This window comes from Cricetulus griseus, chromosome 3, assembly GCF_003668045.3.
Source record: "Cricetulus griseus strain 17A/GY chromosome 3, alternate assembly CriGri-PICRH-1.0, whole genome shotgun sequence".
Lineage (NCBI taxonomy): Eukaryota > Metazoa > Chordata > Mammalia > Rodentia > Cricetidae > Cricetulus > Cricetulus griseus.
The window spans coordinates 56,910,269-56,926,640 of NC_048596.1; the positions used below are offsets into that span (position 1 = coordinate 56,910,269).

The window sequence follows — 16,372 nt, forward strand, 5'->3', positions numbered from 1 at the left end:
CAGAATTCATATGAAAACTGGGCATGGCACATAGAACAAGCATCTGTGTTTCCTGATTATCTGTTGGGAGATGGGAGATATACAGGAGAACTTGAAGCTTGTGGACCAGCAAGCCTGACATGCTCAATAAAAAATCAAGAAAGAGACCTTGTCTCAAGGTGGAAGGTGAAGACCCAAGGTTGTCTTCTGACCTCCACATCTCCACATGGACATGCGCACGCACGCACATATCACCCCCACTCCCAGAGGCAAAATATCACCAAAAGTTCTGGTCATGCTGGCTTGGCCCTGCCCCTTCGGAAGGGCCGGTGTTCCTGGGGCCTGTGTGCCTGGGGCCTGCTGCTTTCCTTAGGCTCTTCCCTGGGATACTGTGCAGCTGGGATCACTGTGCTTTTTTTCCCCGGGGCCAGGCTTAACTCAGGTGATGTGTGCTGAGCATTCTGGGCTGTCCAGTCCTGGCTCCAAGCAGAGGCTGAGTGTACTTCCAGATGGCTGTGGCACACAGGCCCATAGGTTGCCTTGGGATTCTCATTGAGGGCCTAAGTATATATATGAAGTCATGCTATGACAGTGCAAGAGTGACATGTCACATGACTTTGTTAGAGCAGAGCCTGCATTTCTAGAATGTTCTCTACATGTATGCAGTTTTTTCTTTAAAGTTTTTTTTTAAATATGTTTAATAATTTTTTTATGTATATGAGTGTTTTGCCTGCATATATGTCTGATGATCACCATATATGTGCCTGGTACCTGTGGAAGCCAGAAGACTGTGTTGGATCCCTTGGAACTATAGTTTTCGGATTGTTTTGAGCCACCATATGGGTACTGGGAATCAAACTAGGTCCTCTGGAAGAGCAGTCAGTGCTCTTAACTGCTGAGCCATCTCTCCAGCCCCAAAGACTGACTTTCTTTCTTCCCCTTCCTTCCTTCCTTCCTTCCTTCCTTCCTTCCTTCCTTCCTTCCTTCCTTCCTCCCTCCCTCCCTCCCTCCTTCCCTGCCTCCCTCTCCCCCCCCCCTCTCTCTCTCTCTCTGTCTCTCTGTCTTTACATGTGTTTGGTTATGTATCTGTGTTTATGACATGTGAGTGCAGGTGCCTTCAGATCTCAAAAGAGGACATCAGATCCCCAGGAACTGGAGTTACAGATGGTTGTGAGCCACCATGTGGGTGCTGAACTCTGGTCCTCTGAAAGAACACCCAGTGCTTTTAATTGCCGAGCCATCTCTCCAATCCCTTCTGTTTTTCTTTTTATTTGTTTGTTTCTTTTTCTTTTATTTCCAGACATGATTTCACTTTATACCCTAGGCTGGCTTTGAACTCACTGTGTATTGGAAGTTGGCTTCAAATTCCCAGCAATCCTCCTGCCTCAGCCTCTTGAGTGCTGGGACACAGGCGTAAGCCACACACTTGGGCTCTCTCCTCTCATCATGTGGGTCCCAGGGATTGAGCCCAGGTCATCATGGTTAGTGGCACGTGTCTTTACCTGCTGAGCAGTCTTGACAGCCCATGCTTTACCTTCTTAAAGACCATATAACATGTCCAGTCTGTTGCTGGTTTACTTTTTTATATTTATTCATTTTATATATATGTATGGATGTGCCCGGGGGGGGGGGGGGGTGTCAGAGGACAACTTATAGGACTTGGTTGTTTCCTTGTACCATGTGGCCAGGAATTGAACTCAGGCCTTCAAACTTGGCAGCAAGCACCCCTTAGCCTTCTGACCATCTCCATTGCTGATTTTTTTTTTTTTTTATTCAGTGCTGTTCTTGTTTCAGATTATTCCAAAGGTTTTGGTGGCAAATATGGAATCGACAAGGACAAGGTGGACAAGAGCGCTGTGGGCTTTGAGTATCAAGGCAAAACAGAGAAGCATGAATCCCAGAAAGGTACCTGCCACTTGTGCTTAATCTAGCCAGCCCCTCGCAGGGTGACAGGTGTGGCCAGGATAGAAGAGAAAAACTGTTGTCACCTGCAGTTTTACAAATGGTCAACCTAAGACAGCTGCTCGCAGCCTGTGGATACATAAGAACTCGGGCATTGGCCTCATCCTTGACTCTAAGCCCTAGTGTTGTTTGTGTCAATGCCCCAGTCACTCATGTCTGCCTGTGAGTGATGAGACCTTGCTGCCTCAAGGGCCGCATGCATTGGCTTAGCCTATTTAACCACACTCCTAAGACACCATTATCTTGAGGGAGGGCCTCTGATGGGTCTCATCCCAGCTGTTTCCTGGGGGAAGCTCGGGTCCAGTGAAACGTGCCTCCTTGCATCTGAAGCCTGCTTCCTCCCCCTGTTCTGGGCTGCGCAGTAATGCCAGGTTATGGCTTTCTGTTGTGCATGTAGACTATGTGAAAGGGTTTGGAGGAAAATTTGGTGTGCAGACAGACAGACAAGACAAGTGTGCCCTTGGCTGGGACCATCAGGAGAAGCTGCAGCTGCATGAGTCCCAAAAAGGTACTCCCCTGCCCCACCCCCAGCCTTCCTCAAGGGCCTTTGAGAAGCTTGTGTTCATTCCTCAGTCGGCCACGTGCCTCATGTCCGCTGTGTTTCTGTCTGAATTTCATTTTCATGGTGTGAAGTTGTGTCTCCTCTGATTCCAGAGGTCTGCATAGGTGGTAAGGGGATAGGGTGATCCTGTCCTGTCCCCACCCCCTATGCCAGTGCTGTAGCAACTGGGAGCCTGGTTCCTGTAGCACTCATAAGGGCCTTTGGCCCTCTGGGTTCCCAGGGTTTTCCCTTTTGAGGTGGGCTATGGTTTGTGGAGGGCACACTTCTTTCTTCAGTGCTGGGGATAGAACCCACAGCCTGGTCTATGCTGGGCAGATTCTCTCTACCTCTGAGCCTCCCCTCAAGTCACACTTCCTTTGTAACTGGGAGAGTTTTCTTGTCACAGTGGGAACTTTGTCCCCGGAAAAGCTGGTTTGAATAGAGTAAAACACTTGTAGTTGTCCCCAGCTGTCCCTTCAGCACAGGGAGTGGGGCTAGTAGCCCCTCTGTTGTCCCTTTCCTGTGGGCAGCCTGGGAAGGACCCTGCAGGCAAACCTCAAAGCATGGAGTAGCTTTAACTAAACTATTTACCATCCAGTTCCGAACCTGCTTTCAGCTGAAGTATACTGACTTGGAAGTTTGTCCCTTAATCCTGTGGTCAGTGTTAGACCCTCAGGCCCGGATCAGCGCTCTTTCTGTCCGAACATGATATATTTGATCATTGCACATGTTCATGTGACTCTAATCTGGCTGTTTCCTCTTTCGGTCATGCTCCCCACTGTCTCGCGTGGATCTCCAGACTATAAGACTGGGTTCGGAGGCAAATTTGGTGTTCAGTCCGAGAGGCAGGACTCCTCCGCTGTGGGGTTTGATTACAAGGAGAGATTGGCCAAGCACGAGTCCCAGCAAGGCACAGTTGCCCCTTCCTCCTTCCAGCAGCCCTTGCAGTGCAGCCCACTTGCAGCATAGACTTCAGGGTTCACCACAGTGCCTGTGTTAGCTCCCTGTGCCTCCAGCCGCCAGGGATGTCCCCACCTAGTTTAATGCTAAAGCAACATCCTGGAGCTCTGCCCCTTTCCTCCATTTCCCCTCTGACCTTTAGAGTTCAAGTTAGGAGGCACTCTGCAGGCCAGGGCAGTGCAGTTTCTGCAAGGGACACATCTGGCCTCCTTGCTGCTGACCACCAGTGCTGAATCTCTGAGCCCCTCCTCATTGCCTCTGACCCACAGGGAAGTGGGTTTTGCTCTCCCAGACCTGATGTTAACTAGACACTGGGGTCATGGAGAAAGACAGGCATGTTTCGTGTAGTCTCTGTGTCTTTGTAGTGAGTTTTTTTTTTGTTGTTGTTGTTGTTTTTTTTTTGGCCAGGTGTACAAGGTGTGTTTGGAGTTTTTTGTTTGTTTGTTTTGTTTTTAACCACACCATCTGTGTGTAGCATCTCCACCCAGAGCCACACTGTATGTGCACACTGTGCGCATGGCTGATACAGGCAGGTCAAGGCATGCCCTGGTAATCTCAGTAGCTATTGCAGTTTTTTTTTTTTTTTTTTTTTTTTTTTTTTTCTCCTCAAGAGATTAGACCTGGTTCCTAGAACCCAAGTGTCCAGGCAGAGGCATGTGACTCCCTGAATCAGGGTGGAGTGTAGACTCCCAGATGCCATCAGGCCTGGGGTGGATGTACTTAGTACTGGCCTAGAAGACTGCGTGGAGGTGGCCGTTGGTTCCTGTAATGTCGAGGCTGCATGACTATCACTTTCATGTGTTTGTGTGTGTGGCAGCAACAGACATACTTGTCTGGTGGCATTTCGACACGGAGTTTTGTTTTTGTTTTTGTTTTTTTTTTCTTTTAAAAAGCAAGAGAACAAACTACGGTGGGGCCTCTATTTAGTGCCCAGTAGAGCAGGCGCCCAGGAAGCAGATGAGAATAAGTCCCTGGCTGGTGTGAAGACTGTGCTATAGAAGTGTGCACTGCAAAGGCCTGTCCTGTGACCTTCCTCCTTGGCTTCCTTCCCACCGGCCTGCTGCCCATCCCCTCCCTCTCCCTATTCCTGGAAGCATGCCCACACCTCACCTGCTCCCTGCCTGCACTGGGCACTGTGGTTAGACAGCTGGCTTTGCCAGGAGAGCCCATCCTCGGGCAGCTTTCACCTCCCTCTGCTCTGGTTCGTGCCCCCGGGCTGTTTTGTGGATCCCTGTGCATGTGCCTGCCATTGCTCGCCCAGTCTCATCCTCACAGAATTCTTGCCTTTACTACCTTTCAGACTATGCCAAAGGATTTGGCGGGAAGTATGGGGTACAGAAGGATCGAATGGACAAGGTAAGACCAGCAAGATATTGTGGGGTGTTCTTCTGAGGGCCTTTGGCTCACAACATTGGAGGTCTGTCCAGAAGCATTAGGCACATGTCATTCCATGGTCCTGGGAACCTTGCATACTTCATGTAGCACACTGTGGGTCCATTCTGTTTCACATTTGGAGCTGAGGCAAGCAAGCCAAGTACCTGGTCACAGCATCACAGTGAGTAGTAGGGTACAACCCAGGGATTTGATGAGAGGGTCTTAGGGACATGTGACTATTTGAACTTTTGTTATCAGTAGGCCAGTCAAGAACCAGTTCTTGGCTAGCACTTTGGAAGTGCTTAGTGGTCACACCTAGTCACTGGCTGTCACCACAGACAGCAGGAGCTAGACCATTAGTCTTGCTGCACATGGCCCACGGGTGAGACACACTAGTCTCTGGCCTGTCCTTTCTCACTCTTTCCTTCAGATAGGGTCTTGCTCTGCCCCCCAGGCAAGCCTGGAACTTGTAATCCTTCTGCCTCAAGTTTCCATAGTCTGGCACTGATGGTAGGTGCCATCTTGTTCCACTTTATCTCTTAGGATTAAAGCCCGTTCCTGTGGAAACAATTTGTTTCTTCTCCCCAGATCTCCTCATCAGCCTATTGTTGCATTTGATCAGTTTGGGGGCCCTGCAGGGTCAACTGTGAGATGGCGAAAGAATAGTTCTCCTGGTGTGTCAGCTACTTGTAGGGAAAGCGTTGGGGGTTGCTAGACAGCTCTTCAGGTTCTCAAATGGCCTGGCAGGCACTGCTTTCCTCTACTTGAGGTAGCTGCATCTTCTCATCTGCATAGATGCAGATGTTTGCTCCTGTGCTTGGCTGTGGTCACACATGGCAGGGTCATCCACAGACTTGTTCTTCCATTAGGCTCACAGCTCACCATGGTTGGCATCACCCAAAGCATCTGCCATGTCAACAGAGCTTCTCATAGGAGTTTCTTGGGCAAAATGTCCCTGAGGAAGCCAGATGAACTGAGTTTAAACATGATGATGTATATATGTAGGTTTGTACATATGTGCATGCACACATATGTGCCCCAGAGTACACGTCAAAGGACAACTTGTGTGAGTTTGTTTCTACCATGTGGGTCCCAGGGATTGAATTCAGGTCCTTGTGATTGGAGGCAAGCACCTTTGCCGAATGAATCCTCTCATTGGTCCCTGGGCCAAGTCTTGAGGGTAGACTGAAGCTTGTCTGCAAAGATGGGATCAGTGACAGTGATGCAGAAGATGTGGCCAGGAGCCTGGTTTAGGAATGAGGTCACTGCAAATGTGGAAGAGTGGGAGGAGACAGTTCTAACTGCATCATTTCCTGCTGAGGGGAGGGGCCTGGGAAGCCCATGGATTAAAGGGTGGTCACCCTGCTGAGGGGAGGGGCCTGGGAAGCCTGCCCTTTGGTAAAAGAACCCGAGTCCAGGCACAGCTGCACACACTGCAACTGTAGCAGAGCAGAAGGAGGGTTGATATGACTCTAGGCAATGGTGGATCTTTGCAGAGTGAGAGAACTTGGGTAGAGAAGATGAGGCTAATAAAGCTTTAGGCAGCCAGGGTGCTGCAGGCCTGTCTGCATTGTGCTGAGGGCCACCCCCAGGGCTTCACCTGCCAGTCAGCAGAGACTGAACAGGGAGGCTGGATGAGGTGGCAGGAGTCCAGGTGTCTGGTGACTGAGGGCCCTGTAGCAGAGGACATGAGGAAGTGAGTGAGTTATTCAGAGGCTGGCATTGAGGAAGTTGTGGTGTCTGTGGTTGGTGGTGATGGTAAAGATGGCAACCGCAAAGATGGCGACCGCTGACATTGTGCAACTGGAGTCAGGAAATGATGTGGTTAGACGTCTCTTCTGCTCCTGCCAGCCAGACATGGCCATTTTCTCTGCCTGTTGCCCTGAGAGAAAGCCCAGGGTCCTTCCTGCCCAGGGGACTGTGGGGTGGGATCTAGACCCAGGCTGTGCCATGAGGCTGTCCTAACAGCAGTAGTTCATCCACATAGTAATTGAGATGAGGTGGCAACCCTGATGCCAGCCTGTCCCTTTCCAGAGAGGGAAAGTGTTTGTCTGTGGTGGCTTTGGGCAGTTACGAGTGACCCAAGGACAAGAGTGGCCACCCTGTTGGGCTCCAGAGCCAGGCTGTGTGGAGAAGGAGACAGAGTGAGGGCCAACATGGGCAGAGGCTGAAGAGGGGGACACCCAGGAATGGGGAGTGGGAGAGACAGGAGGCTGGGGTCAAGAAGCTAGGCAGGGGCTCATGCGGTTCAATGTGAGACTGGCTTAGGGTTGGAGAGGCCCTAGGTGTCACCCCAGCATGCTTTAGAAAAAAAGGGGTGCTGTGATTTGTAAGGTGGGGCATTGGTGAGTGATTGAAGGGAGTGGGGGTATAGAGATGGATTGGGGGTTCCCCAGGTGAGGGCAGAGCATCCCGAGATTGTAGACCAGACAGGGGCCTTTTGGATAGCAAGGTGAAGGATGTTCTGGAGGAGCAGGATGAGGTTGGGTTAAGAGCAGAGAGTTTGGGACTAGGGAAGGGGATGGTGACAGCGCTAAGGTGAGCACAGCCCTGACCTGAGGCTTCCAGCTGGGAATGGCTCCACATGGGAAATCAGTCAGGGTGTTGGGGGCAGTGAATGCTCTGAGCCCTGAATATCCATTAGAAGCCACATGGCTGGGGACTATCACTGTTGTCAGTGCCCTGTCAGCCTGTGTCTAGGTCAGCCACTGGTTTCCTTGATCCCAGCCAGGGTAATTCTGAAGACTGTAAACATGGTTGAGGTGTGTGATGTTGAGAGAGCCTTGGGGGGGGGGCAAGGAGGGGACCTGGCCAGGTGACCCTGTGACCTATATAACCTCACAGGGATTCATGCTCTAAGTGCAGCAGCGTGCGTCTGCATGGTGATAAGTGAGTCTGTGGAAGGAGAGCCGTGCTCCAGTGACTCTGCAGAGTGCAGGATGGGGGGCATAGCTCTTTGTTGTGGAGGTGTTTTGAAGGCTGGGAAAGGCCCCTCACATTCCCAGGTAATAGCTGTCCTGGCTGGAAAGGAGAGAAGACACTACCCCCTGACTCCTCTTTGTCTCTGCAGAATGCATCCACCTTTGAAGATGTGGCCCAGGTGCCCTCTGCGTACCAGAAGACTGTCCCCATTGAGGCTGGTGAGTCCTGGCAGTCTGAAGTGAGGTATTAGTGAGAGCTGCTGCTGGTGACCAGGTTCTGGGAGCAGCCTGCATATATTCCTGGAGCCCACTTCTCTCACTGGTCCCAGCTGTAGCCTGGGGTTCATAAAATCTCACGGTGTTTATGAAGAGAAGCTGAGGCTTCTCAGCCTCTCACCCACAAGCTTTTCCCAGTGGCTCAGAAACATGTCCTTTCAAGCGCTTCCAGGGTATGTGAGCATGAGACGCATCCAGAGTTCCCTATGCATATAGGATAAAAATCCCCAACTCACACCAGTAGGTAGAATAACTACTGGCCACTGCAGACACATGGATCAGTTCTTGGGCCATTTTGACACCATCAGGGCCTTTTGCAAAGACCTCTGCAGGCACCATTTGTGTTTATTGATATCTGTTGTATGTCAAATTAGAAGGGTGCAGGCATGGTGGCATATGCCTGTAATCTCAGCACTTAGAAAGTTGAGGCAGGAGGCTTGTCACGAGTTCAAGGCCAAGCTTGGATTACCTAGCAAGGCTTGGGCCAGCCTGGACTATACAGTGAGACCCTGTCTTAAAAAAAGGGGGGAGAAAGAGGCAAACGAATTGTTTTTTAAACAACAAAACTCTGAGGTGCTTACATGGAGACATAATATGGAAATTAGCCCCAGTGTCAGACTGGGTGAACAGAGTGACATTGTCACAGGACCATGGGCTTCTCCTGCCTGCTTGGACCTTATAAGGGAACAAGAATGACTGTGATAGGCAAGGGGAGAGGATGTTCTCAGGGAAGCTGTGGGAGCCCAAGACCCACACACAGTGGGTTGTGGTTTCCCCAGGGCTGGGGATTCCCCTGGGCTGTGGTTTCTGAGTACTTCCGGAGTTTTGCTCACCCTGTGGGCTATAACCTGTACCTTGTTATTTTCAGATACCAGATCTCCGGATTAGACCTGTTACCCAACTGCAGAGCCCTTACAAACAAACCAGATTTGTTTGCTTGTTGTTTGTCTTTGTAGACAGGATTTCACAGTATGTCCTAGGCCAGCCTTGAGCTCATTGATGAGCTATGGATGACTTTGTATGTAACATAGCCTGCTGCCACAGTCTCCCAAGTGCTCAGATGCTAGGCATGTTCCACGATCTGGCCTACCCAGGAGTTTTGCTTGAAAGCTTCACTTTTTTTTTTTTAAAGATTTTATTTATTTATTATGTATACAACATTCTGCTTCCATGTATATCTGCACACCAGTAGAGGGCACCAGATCTCATAACGGATAGTTGTGAGCCACCATGTGGTTGCTGGGAATTGAACTCAGGACCTCTGGAAGAGCAGCCGGTGCTCTTAACCTCTGAGCCATCTCTCCAGCCCGAAAGCTTCACTTTCATATTGACAAGCAGCAATACTTTTCTTCTTCCCTTTGTTTATTCTGTTTTTGTTCTCTTGTTGTGAAGCAGTCTCATATAGCCCAGGCTGGCCTGGAATGCCTGGTCCTTCTGCCTCAGTTGGTGTGGTGCTAGGATAATGGTTGTAACCACCACACTTGGCTCTGCTCTACATTTTCTATACTGGTCAGGCTCATTTTGGAGGAAACACCTGCCAGACACTCAAACCTGGCTTCTGTTATGTCTGGGGAAAATGGTGTTCCATGAACAAACCTGCTCACTTGTGAGCTCAGTAGTACAGGAAGCCTGGTCTGAGACAGGCATCTGCCGGTCCTGACTGACATCTTCCTGTTACTGTCATACAGAATGCGGGGAAGTATATTCAAGGGTGCATGTGTATTGAAAACCGATGCCTCTTTGCTGTTCTAAAACCATTTTCTCCCTTCTTTTTGTGGTGCTATGGATGGAACTGGGGGCCTTGTGTATGCTAGGCCAGCTCTATCACTGAGCTACGCTGTAGCCCCTCATTGGGGAACTCTAGTTCTTTTTCTCCTGCTGAGTCACGTCAACCCAGCCTTCGTGGTCAGAGAGCTTAGCTATTGCTTCATTCAGCCTGAGCACGTAGTGCTTGACTGACCCTGTCTGGCTTAACTGTGGCCCGGACCCAGGGCTTCTGATCCCATTAGTCTCCCTTGGGCTTGGTGTGTGGCTGGCCTAAGGTGAGTTGACTGTGTTCCATGGGTCTTTCCCCAAGGTCCCCCTGATGTGGCTTTTGTTCTGGTGAGGTATTCTGAGACAGATGTGCCCTCTCTTTCCTCTAGTGACCAGCAAAACCAGTGATATCCGAGCTAACTTTGAAAATCTGGCAAAGGAGAGAGAGCAGGAGGACAGGCGGAAGGCAGAAGCAGAGAGAGCTCAGCGGATGGCCAAGGAGAGGCAGGAGCAGGAGGAGGCTCGAAGGAAGCTGGAAGTGAGTGAAGACGCTGTGTCCTGTTCTGGAGCCTAGTTGCCTTCCTTGAGTTTGCAGTGGGCACACTGAAGAGTAGAGGAAGTGGGCATGGGGGATAGGGCTCCTTCCTGAAGCCTCTATGGTATGCTCATTTGCCGCTGAGAGGGGTTTCTTTGTTCCCAGCTAGATTCAGGAGGAGCTGGTAGGGAGGCTTGTTTACACAGCAAGCTAGAATAACTTGGTCACCCACTACCTGGGAACCTTCAGCCCTCAGCCCCTCTCCATGGCCCCATGGCCACATGTGTGTGGTTGCGATGGCTATCCAGAATGGTTGGGAAATAGAATCCTCAACAAGTCAAAAAACAGGTATTTTATGAAGGTGAGGCTCCATCTAAGCTGATGGACATTTCCCCCTGCAGGAGGTATTGGGGTTGAAACCTCACAGAGGAAGATGTGGGGTTACAGGGGATGGCATGCAGTGGGCAGATGGATGGCACGAGAGCATGGGCACTGGAGTAGTGTGTCTTGGGGCATGCAGCTGCATGTAGTAGTGACCATGTGTTTATAAAATATACGTCTCCCTTCAGAGGCCCAGTCTCACAGTGAGGGCTCACCATTGGGTGTGCCAGTGCATACGTGGCATCCCACAGTGTTCTGACTTCTTTGTAGATGGTTTCTGCAGGCTGATTGGGTGGTGTGGCTCTCAATAACCGCCTAGTTCTGGTCTCAGATTCTTTTGATGTTAATTCCTCTGCCATGTGGTCTTTTTCTGTCCTGCCCACCCCATTTCTTCTCCCCATGAGATAAGACTCTGATGTACCATCTTCTGTCAGTTTTGAGTTGACCAGACTAGCCCTGACTTCCTTGTGCTTCAGTTTCTGTGTGACTTTAAACATGCATTGACAGTGAGGCTCTTGGCACCCAGCTGGGTGTAGGGAGGGCCCCACAGCCCACCATTGCAATTGGACTGACTCAACAGCCTGGCCTCCTCATTGTGCTGCAGGCTTGAACCAGGACAGATGGGTCCTGTCCTCAGGTGCACAGGACCACCGATGCCTGAGATGTTCATCTTTGGTGATTGCCATGGCTGTCCTAGGGGTACAGAGCAGGCAACACCATGGATGCAGAGACTAATCTTAGAGTCTTTACAGTGTTTCTCTCAAGAGCACACAGTGTAACCATTGTACCCCCTAGACAGTAGGGTAGAGAGGGTGTGGAGTGGACAGGTGAGGTTCAGACCTATCTCTGGGGCCTGACTGCAACCCTGAACATCTCCTGTGGGGACATGTGGATTTCAGTAAATTTCCCAAACTGCTGTCTGAGCTTGCTCCCCAAGTGGTTAGAACACTCTGTACCTGATGCCACAGCCCTGAAGTCCAGGCATCCTGAGGAATGTTGCCCAACTGTGGCCCTGGAAGCTTTGGCCAGATCTTGGGTGCTGTCTTCAACATCTCTACACTTCCTTGGCTCTTTGGCTTGTGACCACCTCCCTCACCTACCCTCTACATTCCTCATTACCCCCAACCCCCAGCTATCTCTCTTCTACTCCCCTCTTGTCAGGTTTTGGGGTGACATGAGCCCACTGACAGCCTGGAATGGTTCCCATCATTTTGGTGTTATGTTGCAATCCTTGGGACCAGAATTTTGCCTTGTGGGAGCATGGTCTGTGGAGAAGAGCCCATCTGTCAGCCCCCTGGGGTCATGTCTGCCACATGTGCAGAAAATACCTACCCATTAAAAGGTCCCTGAAACTTTTGGCCCCTGGTAGCATCGGCTCAGAGCCCCAAGTTGGGAAATGAGCTGATGGCAAAATGGAGTGGCTGCTTGATTGCACCTCTGTCCAGTGTCCCTGTCCACTGCACATCTAAGTGTGATGACACAGGGGTGCCACAGGCCAGAGTCCTTGAGAAGGTCTGACTGTGTGACTTTAACTTCATAAGCCACCTAACCCTGTGATCGGTGCTTTCTACTCTCCCAGCAGGCTCCAGTCTTTCCACCTGGGTACCTTACAAAGTGGCAGATGTGACTTCCTGGCTGACTGGGTAACCATGTGTTTGCTGTCCTTCTATCACAGGAGCAAGCCAGAGCCAAGAAGCAGACGCCCCCTGCATCTCCTAGTTCTCAGCCAGCTGAAGACAGACCACCCTCCAGCCCCATCTACGAGGTGGGTAGTCACTTGACCAGTTGGCTGCCCTAGACTCCTGCAGACTTAACCACCCCCCTTCTGTCTTTTTGGAGCAAGGTGTCCCCCCAGGTTAGATGTCTTCACCTTTGGGCAGCCCATGGCACCATGGTCTTCCTCTCCCTGTAACTTCTGAGAGGTCAGTAGATGCCACATGCTTAGTGTGTCGCACTAACTGTGCTCCCTCTGCAACCTACTGTCCTTTGGCCCTGAGACAGTGTTCTCTCTTCGTCCCTGGAGCATCTTGTTCTCTGGTCCCTATGGCCTCCTCACACTAAACTCTGTGGAGTCCTTGCCTCATCCCTGCCTAGCATCTCCCACCCTCTGCCCTCAGGAACCCCTCACTGAAGTAAGCCCCTTTGCCCACAATCACATCCCATGGGTCCCAGACAGTCCTCACATACTGCCCTTCTGTCATGTAGATAACATTGCTCATGGGTCCTGGGAGAGCTAGGACACAAGCTGTGACTGGGGGCTTAGGGTACCATGGCCTCTTCACCACCAGGATTCTCTCTCCCTGACACCATTGTTACTTGCTCTGCATGGCAGGGAGCCTTCCCGTGCAAGACTTCTTGGTGGATGTGGCCTTGTAGCTAGTGACCCGAAAACAGAGTGACCATGAGGCATTCCCACATAGGTGCTGCGGCACTGGCTCTTTGATGTTCTTGGGCATGGACAGGCCTTGTGACTGGCAGCTCAGCTGGGACCAGAAGCTGAGGGAAGAACCTGAGATGCTGTGATGGGAAGTTGGGGCAGGGCTCAGTGTGGAGCCACCACACCAGGAACTGGCTGTTCGCCTTGTAGTCTCCTCTGGCTACCATCATCTTGCCAAATGGGACCAGTCTTGGAACTGAGTGATCTCCTTGGACTGTGGCAGTGTGCCCTGTGTGGTCACCTCCACAGGAAAGCTTCCTGTCCCCACTCCCTGTGCATAAAATTTCTATTCTTGCCTTGATTTGTCTGACTATGGAGGTCACTTGTGAGTGGACCTCTTCTGGCTCTGGTGACAGCATGAGAAATGTCTGTTTGTCTCTCCTCAGGATGCAGCGCCGTTCAAGGCGGAGCCAAGCTACCGAAGTCCTGTTGGTGGAAGTGAGCCTGAGCCTGTGTACAGCACAGAGGCTGCAGGTGTCCTTGAGGCCAGCAGCCAGCAAAACTTAGCTTACACCTCAGAACCTGTCTACGAGACCACAGAAGCCCCTGGCCACTACCAAGCAGGTACTAGACCCCACTCTAGCTATGTCCAGGGGATGAGGGTTTCTGAGAAGTCCTTTCCTCCATTGTGCTCCTCAGAAAGGGTTGGCTTGCTAGCTGATAGTCTAGGAATGTGAGTTCTGTGGCACCCTGGATCGGGGAGGGTTAGACACAGTGGTTCCTACGAGGGCAGTGCTCCTATCGTGTGGTCCTGGGAAGGTTTGTGCTGTGCTGCATGAATGATTAAGGCTGCAGTGGGGAGGGATCTACTGGCCTGAGGAGTCCTCCCATGGAGGACTCTGCCTATCACCCAGCCACTTCAAAGGTTCCATCTCCCCATGCTTTGAAGGTGAACTAGTGCTTCAGCTGACAGTGAAGAAGCTAATTTGTTTACTTTGGAAACGAAGTTCCAGTGAGGCACTAGACAGGGGCAGTGTGGGGATGGGAGCAGAAGACTTTAGTTGCTCTCAGCCTCACTGTCCCAGGGCAACCTTTGGTGCCAAGGTTCCATTACTCTGGCCTCTTGCTTTAGTGGCATCAGACTTTTTTATTTTTTTCAGTGTCTTAGTCAGTATTCTTTTGCTGTGAAGAGATACTATGACCAAAGAAGTTCTCATAAAAGAAGACATTTAATTGGGGCTTTGCTTGCAGTTCCCAGAGGTTTACTTTATTGTCGTCATGGCAGGAACCATGGCAGACATGGTGCTGGAGAAATAGTTGAGAGCTACACCCTGATCTTCAGGCAGGGGGTCCGGGGTGCAACACTGGGGCTTTGCTTGGGCTTTTGAAACCTCAAAGCCCACCCCCAATGACACACTTCCTCCTAGTCCTTCTAATCCTTTCAAATAGTGCCACTCCCTGGTAACTAAGCATTCAAATACACGATTCTGTGGGGACCTTTTTTTTTTTTTTTTTTTTAAGATTTTATTTATTTATTATGTATACAGTCTTCTGCCTGCATGCCAGCAGAGGGCACCAGATCTCATTCAACATGGTTGTGAGCCATCATGTGGTTGCTGGGAATTGAACTCAGGACCTCTGGAAGAACAGTCAGTGCTCTTAACCTCTGAGCCATCTCTCCAGCCCTGTGGGGGCCATTCTTATTCAAACCACCACAGTCTCATTCAGTCAGTAGCCCTGGCTGACTTAGAATTCACAGTATAGCTCGAACTGGCCTTGAACGTGGGGTGATCCTCCTGCCTCTGCCTCACGTGTTGGGATTGCAGCCGCCATCATGCTAGGTTTGGAAAAGGGTCATCTTGGTACTTGTTACGTGTTCATGTGGCTATACTTCCCTGTATGTGTCAGAGCTCAGTGTCTAAGCTTTGCTGTTGAAAGCCAAGAGTCCTGTCTTAAGTCAGGATTTCTACTACTATGATGAAACACCATGAGCAAATCAAGTTGGGGAGGAAACAGTTTATTCGGCTTACACTTCCACATCACTGTTTATCACTAAAGGAAGCCAGGACAGGAACTCAAACAGGGCTGTAACCTGGAGGCAGGAGCTAATGCAGAGGCCATGGAGGAGTGCTGCTTCCTGGCTTGTTCCTCATGGCTTGCTCAGTCTGTCTTCTTATAGAGCCCAGGACTACCAGCCCAGGGTTGGCACACCACCCACAGTGGGCTGGACCCTCCCCCATTAGTCACCAAGAAAATACCTTACAGCCAGATTTTATGTAGGCATTTTCTTAATTGGGGTTCCTTTCTTTCAGATGACTGTAACATGTATTAAGCTGACATAAACTAGCCAGGACAAGTCCTTTTGTTTCTAGGAGGTTTCTTACTCTTCCATCCCAGCACCTGCCACATAGGAACCCAGCTGTTGTCATGAGGTCTTTTTTCGAAAGCTCTCCCATCTATCCTTGGGAAGTATGTTTGGGGTGGCTGGCATGTTGCTCAGCAGTTCTGCTTTGCTTACAGAGGATGATACCTACGATGGATATGAAAGTGACCTGGGCATCACAGCCATCGCTCTGTATGACTACCAAGCTGGTGAGGCACTAACTGTGGGCTGAGGGCACAAATGTTCCTGCCCTGGGTCAGGTTCTCAGCCACTCCCTTTCCTAGACCAATTCAGGGCAGGAATGCAAGGCTGTTTAATGTTTGCTTTTGAGCAGGGTTTGTGTTACCCAGTCTGACCTTGAACTCTCAGGCTTAAACAGTCTTCCTACGTCAATATTCCAGTGGCTGACACATTAGGTGCACATTACTGAGCTTGGGTACAGTTTCTACAGTTTATCTTGAAGTGACTTTAGAGCAGTTATCTGGATGGTACCAAGGATGCTCATGTCTGTGCCCCACCCCTTTGTCTCTTATCTTCGGAACCCCTGGGGATCTGAAGCTGCAGAGCCACCTTGGTCATGACAGACTCACTGTGCAGGTTGGGGACAGGGTTCCACATGAACATACCCCATACATGTGGCTCTTGCTCTGATGGTCAGGAGATCTTAGGAACAATGTGGCCTTCCTGTGCCATGTCAGCACACCCATCCCACGTGACCCAGTTCCGTTAGCTCAGGTGGAATGGGTGTGCTGACATGGCACAGGGAGGGGCCCTAGCTGATTGTTTTATGGGATGCATGGCTGGAAATCCCTCAAGTTCTTAGGCCCTCAGGCCTTCTTTCTGAACAGAGACCTGGCATGTGTTTCCTGTACACCCATGGGTTCTGTAACTTTGGCCATCACCTCATATCTCTCTAGAGTCTAGACTT

General features: G+C 50.6%; 1 protein-coding gene across 3 annotated transcripts in view; it reads left to right on the top strand.

Annotated features, from left to right (window-relative positions):
- The window catches only part of Cttn (cortactin), a 33,159-nt gene that overhangs the window by 15,175 nt on the left and 1,612 nt on the right, over positions 1–16,372 (top strand). The window contains exons 9-17 of one of the 3 annotated variants that reach the window (XM_027408813.2): positions 1,774–1,884; positions 2,339–2,449; positions 3,282–3,392; positions 4,743–4,798; positions 7,887–7,956; positions 10,158–10,306; positions 12,360–12,449; positions 13,508–13,685; positions 15,582–15,653. In XM_027408813.2, coding sequence (XP_027264614.1) covers positions 1,774–1,884; positions 2,339–2,449; positions 3,282–3,392; positions 4,743–4,798; positions 7,887–7,956; positions 10,158–10,306; positions 12,360–12,449; positions 13,508–13,685; positions 15,582–15,653 — 948 coding nt within the window. The remainder of the gene's footprint in view (positions 1–1,773; positions 1,885–2,338; positions 2,450–3,281; positions 3,393–4,742; positions 4,799–7,886; positions 7,957–10,157; positions 10,307–12,359; positions 12,450–13,507; positions 13,686–15,581; positions 15,654–16,372) is intronic. The other 2 variants (XM_027408814.2, XM_027408815.2) reach the window with 2 other exon arrangements.